The sequence below is a fragment of the Lycium barbarum genome, chromosome 4 (assembly GCF_019175385.1).
Source record: "Lycium barbarum isolate Lr01 chromosome 4, ASM1917538v2, whole genome shotgun sequence".
Taxonomy (NCBI): Eukaryota; Viridiplantae; Streptophyta; class Magnoliopsida; order Solanales; family Solanaceae; genus Lycium; species Lycium barbarum.
The window spans coordinates 8,235,468-8,253,008 of record NC_083340.1 but is presented as its reverse complement, the minus strand read 5'-3'; the positions used below and the strand labels follow the sequence as shown (position 1 = coordinate 8,253,008).

The 17,541-nt window shown below is 35.9% G+C and overlaps 1 protein-coding gene across 11 annotated transcripts; it reads left to right on the top strand.

Moving 5' to 3' along the window:
• Window positions 1–5,963: 5,963 nt before the first annotated feature.
• Window positions 5,964–15,323, top strand: LOC132635083 (uncharacterized). 11 transcript variants are annotated; one of them, XM_060351304.1, is made up of 8 exons: window positions 5,965–6,315; window positions 8,771–8,867; window positions 9,009–9,314; window positions 9,484–9,915; window positions 10,837–10,956; window positions 12,040–13,650; window positions 13,764–14,363; window positions 14,672–15,323. In XM_060351304.1, the coding sequence occupies exon 1, from the start codon at window positions 6,114–6,116 to the stop codon at window positions 6,285–6,287; it is 174 nt and encodes a 57-aa protein (XP_060207287.1). In that variant the 5' UTR covers window positions 5,965–6,113; the 3' UTR covers window positions 6,288–6,315; window positions 8,771–8,867; window positions 9,009–9,314; window positions 9,484–9,915; window positions 10,837–10,956; window positions 12,040–13,650; window positions 13,764–14,363; window positions 14,672–15,323. The 11 variants fall into 11 exon arrangements, 6 of the variants coding, with proteins under 6 accessions (XP_060207289.1, XP_060207288.1, XP_060207290.1 ...); XM_060351306.1 differs by lacking the exon at window positions 8,771–8,867 and having other exon boundaries at window positions 5,964–6,315; XM_060351305.1 differs by lacking the exon at window positions 9,009–9,314 and having other exon boundaries at window positions 5,964–6,315; window positions 8,735–9,008.
• The last annotated feature ends 2,218 nt before the right edge of the window (window positions 15,324–17,541 follow it).

Genomic DNA, 17,541 nt, shown 5'->3' with positions numbered 1-17,541 from the left:
AAGTATGTTAGTACACTTACTTTAGTTCTTATATGATTTAAAAACCTTTTAGTTCTGAAATATAAAAGACTTATAGTATTTTTATTTTATTTTGCATAATATTATTAATCCGAAATAAATTTAAGTAGTGCAATATATGGTCAATGAAAATCATATAGACGGCTCAATTCACTTGGTATAATTATGTTGTATGCACAACGTTCATTTTTTTGTGCGGAATGCCCTTCAAAGGCACTGATCTATAATTTTTGCTCCTCAAAATTAGTGATCTTTAATTTTTGTCCTTCGCTAAAAATTCCTTGATTTCCAGTTCGAATTCCTGCTTACTCAATAATTAAAAAAAAATAAAAAAAATTGCAAGGTAGAGTTTAGATTCGCAAGGCAGAGTTTTGCTACCTTCAGGCAGAGTTTGAGGCAAACTCTGCATTAAGATAGGGGCTTGCATTAAGATATATATTTTTTTTATTCAGTTGAAATTTTACAAAATTCTGTCTTAAGGTCTAAATTTTGCCCGAATAGGCCTAATTTTACTATGAAACTCTGTCTTGCAATTTTTTTTTTATTGAGCCAGAATTTGACACTCAAAGCCTCGGAATATTAGGCGAAGGCCAAAAATTAAAGACCAGTGCCTTTGAAGGAAAATCGTGCAAATGAACCCATAACCTTCACATATCACAGTACTATTAGTACTATATATATATGTTTTTGTGCAGATTGCTCTTCAAAAGCACTGGTCTTTAATTTTTGTCCCTTAAATTGGTGGTCTTTAATTTTTAGCCTTCGCCTAATACTCCAATGTTTTGGGTTCGAACCCTAGTTCAGTAAAAAAAAATAAAAAATCGCAAGGCAGAGCTTTGGATTCACAAGGCAGAGTTTTGTAGGCAAATCTTAAGGTAGAATTTTGGCATACCTGAAGACGAAACTCTACCTGATCAAGTAGAGTTTGAGTCAAAATTGCACGGTTTTCCCTTCAAATGGGTTGGTCTTTAATTTTTATCCTTCAAAAAACAACTTATGCCCAGCGAGGCATCAGTTATTTAAAGGCAAAAGTCACGCTAGGCATAACTTATGGGATATTATGAGAAAATATAAATTTATGCCTCGTGAAAAAGTTATTTGTCGAGGGGGAAAAAGTTAAAGACCAGTACGAAATAGTGGCAAAATGCAAATGACCCAAGAACTTATCCCGCTAGCTATAAGTTAGACTTTCTTTTACGCGGATTGTCCTTCATATTGGTCTTTAATTTGTGTGCCTCAAATTGCTAGTCTTTACTTTTTGCCCTGCTTATCATTTAATGAAAATTTGAGGGCCAAAAATCCTTATTCACTGGATTACGAAACCAGAGATTCTAGGTTTGATCCCCCGACAGAGGCGATGAATTTGTTGTTTTCTTACCAAAAAAATTCGCTAGGCATAAGTTTAGAGAACCTTTGCCTTGTTCGGTATAGGTTCTATAGGAAATAAATTGTTCGGCATAAATTGTGTAGTAACTAATTCTCAAGTTTATAGAAATTTGCCTTGTCTGACATAATTTCTGTAGGAATTAAATTTCAGACATAAATTGTGTAGTGCCGAGCGAATTAGTTACTACACAATTTATGTCGAAAAATTTAATTTCTACAAAAATTATGCCAGACAAGGAAAAATTTCTATAAACTATGCCTTGTTAAATAGATAGGTTGATTTTTTTTCGATGTTAAAGATTTTTTCGACCACTTTTTATCACTTAAGACAAAAATTAAAGACTACCCCAAGATGGGGATATTTGTGGGAATGACTAAGGGGTCGTTTGGTAGGAGGGATAGAATGGACTGGATTATTAATCTAATGGGATTTGAATTAATCCTATATTTGATTGGTGCGATGATTTTTTTTAATAGCTCATCCAATTCCATGTATATGGAATAAAAGGTGAGATAAGATGGGGTGAGATTAAGCCTGGCAACCGGTTCAAACCGGACCGGACCGGTAACCGGTTAGTAAACCGGCCGGTTTCCGGTCTAAAAATCGGAACCGGCCACCAGTTTCGGGTCCAAAAATCGGAACCGGCCACCAGTTTCGGGTCTAAAAATCGGAACCGGCCACCAGTTTCGGTTTACCGGTTTCAAACTGGAAACCGGACCGGACCAGTCCTAAACGTTAGAAAACCCTTTTTTTTTGTATAGTTTATATATATATATATATATGTGTGTGTGTGTGTGTGTGTGTTATATTGTAGGTATATGTTATATTAGTATGTTGTAGGTATATTTACATATGTTATATAAGTTTATAAGTAAAATTTATATATTTACTGACTAACGGCATATACGTATATGTATATTAAGTTATATGCTTAAGTTATACTACATATACCTAAAATATACTAAGAATATACTTATATATGTCAATATATATATATATATATATAAATAACTTAAGTTATAATACATTTAACTTAAACATATATATATATATATATATATATATATATATATATATATATATATATATAGCTTAAGTTTTTTCTAAGTTTATAAATTCCTATTTTATAAATTAAGTATATTTATATTATAAGTATATTCTTAGTATATTTTAGTTATTTTTCAAGTATATAACTTTCTAGTTTTAATTTAAGCAGATGTATATTATAAGTATATTTTAGGTATATTCCTAACTTAATATAAGTAAAAATATGAACACAAGTAAATAGAAGAAAGCTCAATGAGCCATATATTTTATTCATTAATGGATAACATTTATTTGCAAGTTATAATTTTTTTTAACTTGCAAATAATACATGAGTTGCAAACAAATAGTAGAATAATAAAATCAAAAAGTGTCAATCATTTGGCTAATATCCGCCATATCATATTCAGTCATGGAGATATCTTCAAAGTCTTCCATTTGGTCCACTCCACTTGCTATCAAATCTTCAATCTCTTCCTCTTCGCCTTCCACCGCTTCTAAGTTTTGGTTGCGTCGCTCCGATCTAACCCAATCGCGAATGCACACTAGTACTTGCAAGCTAAATCCGGATAATGAGTGTCTATGGTCTCCAATTTGTTGTCTTCCTTGGTTAAGTGCACTCTCCGAAGCCACAGTGGATATTTGAACCGTAAGGATATCTCGAGCCATTCTTGAAAGTATCGGATGACTTGCCTTGTATCTCTTCCACCATGCTAAGACGTCCACATCATCTAGTTTCTTGATATCCACATTTTGCTGCATCAAATAAATGTGATATTCATCAAAGTTTGCATTATAAGGAGTTGGATGTGAATGTAAAACTTTTAAATGCGACAAACTCGACAAGCCCTTTTTGCTACTTTGAGAAGTAGTAGGGCGTGGAGCAACGGGTGTAGCATTTTCTTCCAAATTAGAATAATGACTAAAAACTTTTCTAAACTCGGCATCAATAGCGAGCTCGGCTTCAGTTAAAGATGGTTCAACTTCCTCTTCAACTTCTAAAAAGGTATAAATTTGATTAACCAATGCTCTAGTATAAGACATTTTTAAACAAGGATTTAAAAGAGAACCCAATATAAATAAAGTTGGGATGGGAAAAAAATACTTCTTAAATTTTGTTGTCATATTAAAAATTGCCGCTTGATAACCGGATTTATTTTTATACTCTTGTAAAACTCTAGCTATTTCAGCTAAGTAGGCTAAAATTTCGGTTACCGTGCGATAGAATTTTCTAGAAAAAGTAAGTTGCATTATAATTTTTTTGTAAGAGTTCAACACATTCCTTAACATCTTTCCAATCGGTAATATTTAACCAATCATCACTATTCGTATTAAAATGGTTGTGAACTTGTTGTATGGGAATCCTATAATCATATGTTTGTTGTAACATAATGTAAGTGTAGTCCACCCAGTGTCAACTTCTACTTGAATTTTCCTAGATCTAAGGCCATTTTCCACACAAGAATTCTTAAAATCTCTCAGTTTTGCCCTATTAGCATTACAAAAAAGAAACGCAACCACATTTCTAACTTTTTGAATAGAATCTTCAAAACACTTAAGGCCATCTTTAACAATCAAGTTTAAAATGTGACAACTACATCTCACTTGAAAATATTTTTTAGCGGAAGGTTTAATTCCCTTTTTAAAAGACCAATCGCTTTTGTATTATTAGAAGCATTATCTAAAGCAATACAAAGTGTTTTTCTATAAATGTTAAAAAAAATCTCATAATAGTAGACATTGAATCCGATAAATATTTTTCCATCGTGACGGCCTTTCCCTTCATCATATAAAAAAGCTATAATTCTTTTTTGCATCACCCAATTATCATCAACCCAATGACATGTAATAGCAAAAAAATCTAACTTGTTAAGACTAAGACCCAAATCGGCGGTAAGAGAAACATTACAATTTAAAGAATTAAATACATGTCGCAAATAAAATTTATATTTTTTATACAAATCTATAACATCCGCTCTACAAGTACTTCTAGGAATACCCTCAAATAACAGATTATAACAATGTTGAATATAAGTAACAAACCCCAAACCCGAAAGAAATGAAAATGGTAGAGCATCAAAAGCAACCATTTTAGCTATTTTTACACGCTATTTTTTCTTGTCATACTTAAAATTTTTACCGGTTCGTGGGTCTATTGTCATTTGAATACCCCCCAGATTTGAACTCATTTGCTCTCCCTAAACATCCTTATGTTTACCTTTCATATGATTCGTTAGTGTACCCGTTCCACCATCCTTACTAGTTTGTTGCTTAAAAACAAATTCTTATCTACACATATTTCATGTAGCTGTTTGTCTTTCCTTATTCTTAGTCATAAATCCCCAGATTTTAGCGGTTGGCTTACGAGTTCTTGGAGGTTTGTCTTGTGTATGTGATTGTGCAGGACCTATATCTCCTATGGATTTTCGGGGGCTTGTGTTTCATCATCATCATCATTGTCAATTTCATTAAAAGTGTCGGTATAATGTTGTTGCATTGCCTAATGATCTAAAAGTGAATTATTTCTACCAACATCAATACATAAATTAGGTGTTTCATTCACAAGTGTTTGCTCATTAAACCCACCCCTAACAATACCACTACTACGGGCACCACGTCTAAATCTCTTCGACATTATTAAATAGAATTAATTTAAATCACAAGAAAATAAATTGCAACAAATTAAATTGCTAGAATTAAATAGCGAAAAATAAAGATAGAGTTAGAATGAAGGTACTAAATTGCCGGACTAATTTCCAACAAAGTGAAGGCGACTAGAATTGCAAATCCACCAAAGTTACTTTGGATTGTTGCAAAATCACTAAATCCACCAACAATATTATAATTGCAAAATTAATAATTGAAACTAGAATAAAACTTTATAATATTTAATTGAGAGAAATTTAAAGTGGCTAATTGTTGCAAAGTAGCTATAATTGAGAGAAAGAGAAGAGTGGATTGGTGTGGATTAAAATTGGAAATGAAGAAGGATTTATATAGGGGTGGGGGATGGGTTAAATTCTAAACAAAAAAGTTTGGGGGGGGGGGGGGGGGGGGGGTTGGGGGACCAAAAGGTGCGTTTGGAGCCGTTGGTAATGACTATTTTTGCAAAATGGACTGTTGCCCAACGGTCCAGCCCACACAGTTAACAGATATATTTTTATTTTTTTTATTTTGATCGTTTTAACCGGTCTTGTTCTGGTCCTAAAAAATCAAAACCGGACCGATAGGTTTTAAACGGTTAACCGGAACCGGTTCCACCGGTCCGGTTTTACCTGTCCGGTTACCGATTTGAACCCGTAAAACCGAACTGATTGTCAAGCTTAGGTGAGACTAGTAATCCTATCTTATCCCACTCAATTCCATCTATATGGATAACTTTTCCTCCTACCAAACGACGTAAGTGTCACAGTTCCTGGCTTACTGGGCTGTAAAGCCCATCAGAAGTTTCTGGACTCTAGTCCCTTGAAGTACTCTCATCAAACCCGCAAAAATCAACATGGGTCCCACATTTCCTACTCTGCAAGTCTAGTAAAAGAACCTTGGAGAAGGGGCCAAATAATTCGAACGCAAACCTTTATAATTCCCTTCATATCAATCAATCTCCCCAAAAGCCTAACTAAACCTTTAAACCCTAGACTAGATTTCATTTAAATTGAACCTAATGGGTATTTTGAAGAGCACATTCTCGTTTGTTTTTGGTACGGGTTTCGGAGTATACTTGGCCCAAAATTACAACGTGCCCAATATCCAAAAGCTAGTGGACACTGGCCTTGTAATTGCCAAGCATTTTGAAGAGAATTATCGCAAACCCAAAAAGAGAGATAATGAAGATTAGTCTTACGGCGTCGTTTCACATTCTACAGGTGCTTAGTGTTTTTGAATTTTAACTATTGTAACCTCTATGGTGTGGCAAGGGTTAAGGGATTTAGATTTACTGAATTTTTCAATGTTTTTATCTATACGATTCACTAATGAAATTAGACTTTTTTCTTCAGTTGTTTTATTTTGGAGAATGATGTTCCTTTTATTTGTGCATACGTAGATAATTCAATTTGTTTGTTTGGTTTTGACTTTGACACCAAGTTTAAGAAAGTAAAGAAGACTTTTGGTCTTAAATTAAAGATATGCAGAATTAAAGAGTTACCAAAAAAAAAGGGCGTTGAAACAGACTAAAAGGAAAGTAAGACAAACAAATTGAAACAGAAGGAGTATGTGAATGAAATAGGGTCAAGTTGTAATGATTACGGATTGATATAGTCTTCCCTGATTAATGTGGGATTGAGGCATAGCTGCATGGTCCATTGAGATATTTCCAGTGAATAATGTAGGCAATTGTGAGGAGATTTGTGAAATATGTGAATGTGGTGAATTCAATGAGCCCATCATCATATTTGAAAATCTCGTAATAGACTGAAACGAAGGAGACTTGTGAAAGAGGGGTAAAGGATTGTAGGGATAAGACCAACTTCTGGAATAGCTAGTTAGACTTAAGATTAGTCATTTGGAGTAGAGGAATTGTGAGATTGCATCACAGATACAATGAATCAATGAGAATATGCAATGACATATCCAATGTAATCTGCAAGTGGGATGTGTAGAGGGTGGTGTGTATGCAGCCTTACCCCTGCGCTGTTTCTGATAGACCGTCGTCTCAAGTAAGACATATCAAAATCAAGTATGGAAAGGAAATACAATAGTTAACAAGCCAGCTAAAAATAACGGAGAAGAGAGCAATAGCAACTCAAATAATACAGTAACCGAAGCAAAGTAATAAAATCAAAGATTAGGACAGTAGGAGAGTAATAATAACAATACTGATATGGGAAACTAGACATCGCTCGACTATCTACTAACCTTCTACCCTAATCCTCGACCTACATATCCTCCTATCTAGGGTCATGTCCTCGGTAAGCCACCAGCTGGCCAAAGTTTATTAAAAACGGAAAGAAAAACCAAACAAATGCGTGTAGAGGGCACACCAATGTCCTCTATTTTATGAAAGATCCTACGATAAGCCTAGGATTCTTCTAGACTCAAATTGAACTTTGAAATTTCCTATAATAAGTCTAGAATTTACTACATTCTAGACTCAAAATACAAGTTATACATTAAACAAGTTTCAAAAAATGGATCTAGCAGGCTTCCTCCATCTTATTTTACTAAGTTCCTCATTACAAACCTGGTTTTAAATAAACCACTAGAAGGGAGGTCTGGTTCTAAGCCCATTCTTTTAACAAGTTGATTATGGCAATTTTGTGATTGACATATTTCAATAGTTGTTGTGTGAGTCTCTGACTGAATCATTTTCTTGTTAATATGATGACTTCCAAGATTTTACAACCAAAAATAGAATCAAAATATTTGCAAGTTGTGATAGCACCGGTCTGAGGAAGTTCATTTGGTTATGAGTATTTCAAGTTGTATATTGCTTGGCGACTGGTAACCAGATTTTTGCTTAAGTTTATATCTAGTTGATATACTACAATTATTGCTAACAACAGAAGAGACTTCATTCTCCATTGATACCTCTAATGTCCTATATCAACATAAAAGTGCAAAGTGATAGAATGACTTTTATCTTTGCGCAGTAAGTGATAATTAAGTCATGTAGAAGTGTTCATAATCTTTCGCGTCCCTCTGTAAGATATCTGTTCTGAACATCAGTTTTCCAGATTTAGTTATCCAACTTTTTCTTCAGTGGAGAGTAACCAGGAAATATATGCAGCAAACCCTAACAAGCGCTATCAGTCCTGACCAAGAGAATAAGTCGGCTGTTGGAAAATTATGTGATGAAACAGTGAAAGAAACAGATTAATAACTTCTTTGGAAATGTTTGTTCATTTGCAGTATGCTTGCGGTTAAGATCAGCGATGGTCCTAGCTGACAGTCTCTTGTGCTACTTGTGTTATTGATGCATTTGTGCACATTAAGATTGACTAAAAATACTTCATTAGTATCCATGTCATCAAGCATTAAACTTACTGTTAATGTTTGGTTGAATGGTTACTAGTATAAAAGCCAACATTTGTGGGCAGGAAATTGTTGATAGTGAGGAGTGAGTGTAACTTAAGCTTAATTTATTTTTCAAAGTACTAATTGGTGTCGGGTGGTTTAGCAAACTTATTCGTCCTTTGGTTGAAAAAATTGCAAAGGCTGTACTTAAATGATTCTAAGCATTGCCAGCCGCTTATTAGCTGTCCACACGTGAACTAATTTTACAATGAAAAAGACGAGGTTATGCAAACCTTGCTTAAAACTTCAATTTCTATTCTTTATGACCAGACATACTTGTGACTTCTGAGTTATTTCTGCATTCAGTTTGTGAGAGTCTGCCTGGTTTGAAGCAGTTCTTAAGGAGTTTTGAGGACTTTTCCTTTCCGCATCTATCAATTTAGATACCAAGGGTGCTCAGAAGGTGTGTTTCTTCACTTGGGTGGCAGCTGGGAGCGATTTTAACCGCTGAAACTTGATGAGGAGGAGTATTACATATATCAGTTGGTGTTTTGTGTGTAAGAGCTCGGTTGAAGATGTGAACCAACTCCTTTTACATTTTCAGGTAGTGTCTCGCTTGTTCTATTTGATGGAACACCTTCAGATGGTCTGGACTTCAGTGGGTGATGCTGGCCACCGTGAGGCAAGCATGTTCAACTGAAAATTTAGAAGAATGAGGAGAAAACAGAAGGTCACGTGGATTGTATGTAAAGAGAGAAGTCGGAGAGCTTTTGAAGGAATAAAAAATGATTTTGTACATTTGAGGAATAACGACCTCGAGTCAACTATTGCTTTCTGGTGCACCCATGAGATTCCAACATGTATGGAAGATTGGGTGTCTATTATCGCGTTGTTGGTTTTGTACTTGTTGGTATATCACTTCTATGCCTGGGTTCTTTTCCCATCTTCAATGAAATTATTTTACCTTATAAAAAATAAAAATAAAAGTAAAAGGAATAACATTGCTAAAGGAGTTCTGTCCTTGTTTACTTATAATCTTCGCATGTTGATGCAAATGAGTCCCTATGTGACACAAGCAGGGTACAGCTAGATTGTGGAGCAATCTGTTTGGATTTGTCTCTCTTCTTATGTGCTAATACAACAACAACAACAACCCAGTGAAATCCCACATCGTGAGGTCTGGGGAGGGTAGAGTGTACGCAGACCTTACTCCTACCAAGGTAGGACGGCTGTTTCTTAAAGACCCTCGGCTCAATAAAAGCATAAAAAGAAGTCAGATAATTCTTATGTGCTAATAGTGATACTAATATTGTTTTATTGGCTGCATTATTGTCGACTTCTTTGGATTCTTGCTTGGTTTGGTGGATTCTTCCTAAGTGTGGTCTCAAGGATTCAAGGTTGGGTATTTAAGATTTGACTAGGGTGCAAGTGGTCTTGACGAATAATTCTCTTGCTCTTGTCTCTGTGTTGGGAAAGATGCATGGCGTGCCCCATTCGTCCTCTGATTATAGGTATTGAATATTTTCTTTTCATATCTCGAGGCTTTATCTGAACTGCTGTTGTTATGGAAGTTTTCAATTAAGATACCTCCAGTCTCTTGTTTAAAAGTGTGTAGAGCGTGCTTCCGTGTTATTCCGGATGCTTATGTTCTTTGATGAAACTGATTTGACCTCTTGGTTCTGGAAACATGATGAATATTCAATGTTGCATTGTTGATAGCCGCTTAGAGTGCTCCTCTACATTTGGTAATATCTCTGTTTGTCTTCTCTGCTTCTGTTTTGTTATGTTTACGAAACACCTACTTGATTTTGTTTGTTGGGTGGAGGGGTAGACCACAAAGTGACCATAATAGAGAATTAGATTAGGAAAGATGCGCTGCCGAGTCTGTTGTTTCTTGGTCTTTTGGTGCTCGCACTGTGATGTGAATCTTCAGCTTTGAGGAAAAGGGATGTTTTTTGCATCTTTAGTTATTTCCTGTGTATGGCGTGGGATTTTCCAACTTCGCACGAGACTGAGCCATTGGTTGGTAGTAATTTCAGATAGGAGGATATTATTTAACCTTGAATTAAATTATTGTTGAACACAATACTTTTATCTTCATCATCAAACTCTTGCCTCAGTGTCATAATTGATTTAAATTCTCACAGTTTTCTGGAAGCCATAATTTTTTGTATTCATTAGGATACAAAAGATCACTTAAAGGGTTGGAAAATAATTTTGTATTCATTAGGATAATTTTGAAGTTCTTTTGTAATATTTGGAGCAAGTATGCTAATTACACAGATGATTGCATCCCTTTTTGTAAAGTCATGCATTGGATTTGATTTCTTGTCTCTCTTCTTATGTGCTAATAGTGATACTAATATTGTTTTACTGTACGTTCAAATATTGACTTCTTCGGGTTCTTGCTTGGTTTGGTGGAGTCTTCCTAGGATACATGGTTGGGTATTTAAGATTCGACTCAAGGGTGCGTGGTCCTAACAGAATGATTGTCTTGCTCGTCTCTGTGTTGGGAAAAATGCAGAGCGTGATCCTTCGTCCTCTGATTATAGGTATTGAATAATTTCTTTCCATGTCTCAAAGCTCTCTTTAAACTGCTGTTCTTATGGAAGTTTTCAATTGAGATACCTGCAACCGTTTTTCGAAAGTGTGTCCCTGTTATTCTGGATGCTTGTGCTCTTCGATGATCTAACTGATGGGACCTCTTGGTTCTGGAAACATGATAAATATTCAATTCTGCATCGTTGATAGCCACTCAGAGTTACATTTGGTAATATATCTATTTGTCTTCTCTGCTTCTGTTTTGTTTTGTTTACCGAACGCCTACCTGATTTTGTTTGTTGGGTCACACAGTGACCATAATAGAGAATTAGATTAGGAAAGGTCGGTGTCCAGTTATGCGCTGCCAAGTCTGTTGTTTCTTGGTCTTTTGGTGCTCGCACTGTGATGTGAATCTTCAGCTTTTAGGAAAAGGGATGTTTTTTGCATCTTTAGTGATTTCCTGTGTATGGTGTGGGATTTTCCAACTTTGCACTTGACTGGGCCATTGTTTGGTAGTTATTTCAGCTAGGAGGATTTTTTATTCAACCTTGAATTAAATTATTGAACACAACACTTCTATCTTCATCATCGAAATCTTGCCCCAGTGTCATAATTGAGTGCTTAAAGGGTTGGAAAATATTTTTGTATTCATTAGGATAATTTTGAAGTTTTTTTGTAATATTGAAGCAAGTATGATGTGCCAATTACCTAGATGATTGCATCCCTTTTTGTAAAGTCATGCATTAGGCTTAACTCTCCAGATGCTCACATATGTGTACCATGTATACGGGAGTACTTCTTGCATCAATCAAATTTTACCTTACAGGCTTAATAAACAGATTTTGGCTTTGAAATATCTGAACTATTGTAGGTAATCATTGCAGATTCATGACACTGTTGATTGAGTTGGAATATTTCTCTGGTATTTTCATAGGGAAAATTGTGATGGAGTTATTATTTAGAGAACAAGCTAGTCTTGATGTGAAACAAATATATTTCTATTGTATCTTATAAAAAATAAAAGTAAAAAAGAAACAAATATGATACTATTGCAATAGAACTTAAGCTGTGTCTTTTGTTTTTTCCATTTTCAGGGATTTGCTTCTCAGTCCACAGTTAGATACAAGTCAGATGAACTTTGGGAAGTTGGAGTACTATTTGAGGGTGAATTACTACTGCAGGAGAGGTAGTCTACCTCTTTGCTATGTGTACGCCATTGATCAATTTTTTCCAATTGATCTGGTGCTGAACTTGGAAGTGGCTGTGAACGAAGAATTTCCAGAACACTCTCTGTTTTCCCCAGAAGTAAGACGGCAGAGCGGACGCCTTCTGCTCTCTCTTCAATGGTGCCATGGTGGCATTGCTTGGATATAACTCTTTGTAGGTTGATAAGACAAGCACCTGTTATATCCGCTATTATGGCTGACAATCTGTCAAACATGAATTTGCTGCTCTCAAACTCTTTGCTATCAGAACTTTGCAGAAGAGTTTGACATACTCTGTACATACAGTTTGCTGCAAACATATTGGTAGGCCATTTTGAAGGTGATTCCTTTAGAAAAGCGTGCGGATCATTCTTTCTGAATTCGATGAATCTCTGCTTTGCTTTCTGAGAGAGTCCTTCAAGCACGCCTTTTGGATTTTGTCCTTCAGTGGCAGTTTTGCGGAGATCAACGTCCAGCCACCTGTAACATAAGTCAACTTCTACCCACAGCAACTCTGCCGCCTTCCTGATGTATACAAGGTCCTTTCTGGCATCCAGGTTCTCTTCAACAACTTTGATGTACATGAGACCTTCATGCACACACCTTATTAATTCCTTGATTGAGTGGAAATCAATATCTGAAAGTGCAATCCCAATACTTGTCAGTGTCACTATAGGAAGAGCCCAGCAATTAGGAGGTTCTTCTGAGTCTAAAGAAGGGATTTGAGCATGGTCAAAGTTGTACACTCCCCTGAATCCAGGCGATGACTTCACTTTCTCCAGAAGTCGTAGAAGATGTTTAGGCTGCTCCTTTTTCCCTGTCCCTATCCATTGACCTACAACATCATGGTTGCTTTGCATCATCAAATCCATTAATACTTTCTCTCCTTCGAGGTGTAAAACATAGCGGCTAAGATCTGGCTTTAGACTGGCGTGCGACTCTATATCATGACTCAACACCATATTGTTGCATTTCAGCATCCTGATTGCTTTCTGACAGCTTATCAGTAACCAACTTACAGAGAAGGTGGAAATGAGCCGAACTGTCTTACTGAGTGACACCATCAGAATTTGAATCCAAATGCAGAAATCGAGAAGTTTGTTCTTTGTTTTATGAGCAAATTTTCTACCATGCCGGCCACAAATTCTGAAATCCAACGGGCTTTCTTTCCACTGAAGCAGTATACGGATCCAGTAGTTCTCCACTTTGAACCACTTGAGTTTGCAGGCATTACTTGCTTTTTTGGGGCAGTGGAAATTTATGGCTACGAACCATCTAAAAGCTGGTGCAATAGTTCCTACTCCTATTGCCACTGTTTGAATTACAAGGATCAAGGTTGTGGACCACTTGTATTCAGATTCTCCACTACAAACGTTGAAGCTCTTATGGAGAAAGTAAGACCTAAGCATGGCTTCAACATAAATTACTGTGCTCAGAAGGCAAAAAACTCCAGAAGCAGTGCATGTCGCTAAGCGCGCCACCACAAATTGGGGGCAAGAGGTATAGGCCATGGTCCAAAATTTCATCAGCTCGTCCTTAAGTTTCTCATCTGTGCATGTATCAGTGATGTTGCATTCTTTGTTTGCTAACTTATACTTACTGTTATATTTCAGGTCCAAATAACGCTTTGTAGTTGGTATTGTCATGGCTGAGGAGATCAATAGCAGAAGCAATACAAGCATAAGAAACATGAGGGTTATATGCTCTTTGCATAAGACATAGATTACACCAGTAGCTAATTGTATGCCAATGTTCACGATTGCCGTGATGACGAAAATCCCCAAAGCGATTATGTTCATCAACAGCTCTTTATTCTCCATGAAACCTAAAGAAGGCATAAAATTAGCAATTACTGTACAGATTAGAGCAGTACTGCTCAGTTTCGTCAACTGATCTTGTCGACGAGGCATGGAGGTATTTAGATCAACAGACAATTTAGTGGCAACAGCTAGGAGCATCATGGTTGTAGCATTGAGAGAGAAGAAGTTGCAAGGAAACCAGTATTTTCTATGACGCAGGCCATAAAGGGAATCCATTGCCATCCCCAGTGCACAAGCTGCAGAAGCTGCTGCTACATAGATACCAATCCATGGCATCGGATCGCTGAATTTTGAGTCATCTAAGTTGCCATCGATGGTGCAACCAATCTTCTCCATCGTGTTTCAAGCTCTTCGCCAGTTATCTCTAGTTTAAAGCTGAAATCTTTTTCTTTGGTGAGTTTCTATACTGCTAGTTGAATATTTCTTGATGGTATTTTAACCCCGGGTATTGTCTAGGTTGCTCTTTTTGATGCAACTGTATCTATTTGTTCCATTGAATATGTTTCAAGCTATTTCTAGCGTTTTCCAGGATTTACTATCTAGTAATATCTTCACTATCATTTGAGCTATTGACTTGCTTTGGTCATGGTTGTTGAAAAAAGTAAGTCAAGGTGAATGATAAGACTTTGACACGAATTTTCAAGTGAAATATGATAGAAATTTACGGTATTCTTTCATGACCATATCTGACTGCTTCTCAGGTGGTTGCCAAGTTTCTCTGCTAGTCAAGTTGGACAATACTTGGAAAACAACTTGGTGATTACGTTGTTTGGCGCACTTGACCAGTGATTATGCAGAGAAAACATTTCTCCAGATTGTGCATGTCTGTGAAATCTCACTACGCCATTGTTTCTTGTTCAAAGGTATTACAAAAGAGAAATATTACCACTTCCCCATGCAACCGAGCTGACGTCACCAGAGTAGGAGCTAGGATTTTGAGTTAATGGGCTGTGGTTCTAGAATTGGTAGCTTACTGGATTCTGGATAAATCATCTATACATGCTAAGTCGATTTGTTAACACAAGTACAGGATTTTGACCAAAACTATGTAGTTCTGCCGAATCAGCTGGCATCCCAAGAAGGTGTCTTTGCACATCCGTTTAATTTATGTGAACCTTTTCGGGGTACGAGGGTCAAACTTTATAACTCTGACCTTAAATTTTAACATAGATTTTTCAAGTTTGTAAATATATAATTTATGTATTTAGAAATTACATTAAAAGTAAGTGATACTTTGTAATTCAAGTAATTTTGAAAAAATATAGGAAAAATGTGGTGAAAAAATCACTTCATAGACTCCCTCAATATAAAAGGGTTCGTATGAATTGAAACAGAAAGAGTATTATTTTTGAATTGGGGAAAGTGCCGGTCAAGGTCTGCCATCTAGAATTTTCTTCTTTTTCTAATCTTCTCTTTTGTAACCTTTTCTTCCCCAACCACCCTGCAAGAATAACCTGTCCAAGGAAATGGGTTGACTATTTATTTCACATCTTCCCGGATTGACTTTTCTTGCATTTTGACCCTAACATCATTGGACATTGCCTTCTGAGAAAGCTTAGATCAAACGACCAACTATTGATGACTTCCTTTACGGGATTCTACTATGCTGAATGACTTCTTTTTTTCCGAATTTTCAGCTTCTCAGCTATTAGCGTACTTCATTTTGTCTAGTTAAATATTTGAAGATTCCACCTAAGTAAGATTTATTGGTGAACCAGCTCAAGTTTGCACGGTTAGGTCTCGAACCATGGTCTGGATATAACACGGCGCTCGGTGCCTTACTGCATGTGACCGAGCGAATTACATGGCTTGATGAGTCAACATGGGACATGAACGGGTGCAGAATATAAGTTAAACATGCACAACTTGTGAAAACATGAAGTTCAATGATCTTAAGTCTGAAAAATACTATTATAGCGTGAATGCAAAAATATAGTAATATAGCCTACAAAGCTAACTAAAATAAACATCTGACATGACATAATTGACTAGTCAATATTTAGGGTTTAGGTGAAATGGAAGAGAATTGGGGAAGTGGGTATAAGGGAGTCCGTGTATGTGGAAGGACACGTGGGGCGTAGCACGTGAGATTCAGCTGGTCACTTAATAAAGATCCATGGCTCAGATTTAATATCAGATGCGACTAACAATAAACGGTCCGGATTAGATCCACAAATTATATGATCAAACAATGGAGGGAAAATGTTACGTCCCGTATTTTTATACATTGGGACAACCTGGATTAACTATGATAATTTGAGGCCAAGACTATTCCGGGATTTGAAGTCGGGACTTTTGACCATTCGATTTTATTTTGAGACATAAGTTGAATATGAAATTGATGGCATCGAACACTTAGGAAAAATTGGGACCACAATTCATAAAATTGGAATTAAAAAAAATCTTGCCAAAAAATGGCCCTGTAGCCGTGTGGTCCACAAAAAGGTCCCACACATTGTGTGGCCAATTTTAATTGGTCCAACACATGTGTGGGCCATAAACTAGTAGAGATATTTTGTGGACTTAAAAAGATGACTTCAAGTCATCTTTCTATCATTTTACACTTAGACAAAAATAACAAAAGTTGAAGAGCTCCAACAAGGAGGCTCACGGCTAGAGCCATGGAAAATCAAGTCCCATTTTTGCCTCTCTAAAAATTATTTCTTTGGTATAAACCCACTATTTGGAGGTCCCTAAGTGGCGTGGAAGTATCGTTTGGGTCATCCAACCATCCTTTGTGTCAAATAGCAAACCCTAGCCATTTGTGAAATTGAAGAAGGAAAGGTAAGTTTTGCTCTTGTTTATGTGTTATGGACGTTTAATTCATGCTATGGTATGTTAATATGGATGAAAATCATGAAATATAGTATGTTGGAAGTGGGGTGTGTGATGGGTGTGTTAGCCGTGTGTATGGGTGTGGTTATTGTTATACCCCATTTTAACCCGGGTTAGAGCGGAGTATAACATATTGGTGATTCCTATATTGCTTGTTTTAAGGAGTCGCCACCTAATTAATTTTAACGGTGAATTAGGACACCTAGATATTAACTAAGGTAAAGTTAAAACTAAACCTTTGTTAATGGTCTGCTTAACCAATGTGATTCTAGGTAAGGGTTCTATATTATCCTAAAGGGAAGGGGTTAGGCATCCTTTAGAATCCGTTAACTTACGGTTATCCGACCAAACTTAGGTTAATTAATTAAAGTTAAAGATGTAAATGTAGCATTAAATTTTAAGAAATTGGCTTACAATGTTGCTAATGTTTTAAAAGGAAAATATAAGCTATTTGAAATAACACTTGTAAATATTATTAAGGCTTTAAATAATAAAGCTATTTAAAATAAACTTAAGAATGTTGCTAAAGCTTTAAGTGAAAATATAATAATGCTATAGAAAATAATCTTATAAATATTGCTATGGCTTTAAAAAATGCTATTTTAAAAAAAATAAGATTTGCAGAATATAATAATTTGCATATAAATGGAAAAGAGTGCGGGTTGCAGCGTTTTAATATTTGAAACAACTCAAACGGCGAGATATTAATTGATTTTGCAATTTAGGAATATAGACA

Coding starts and splice junctions, on each gene's coding strand:
- LOC132635083 (XM_060351309.1), top strand. CDS start 6,114: ATGGGTATTTTGAAGAGCACATTCTCGTTTGTTTTTGGTACGGGTTTC.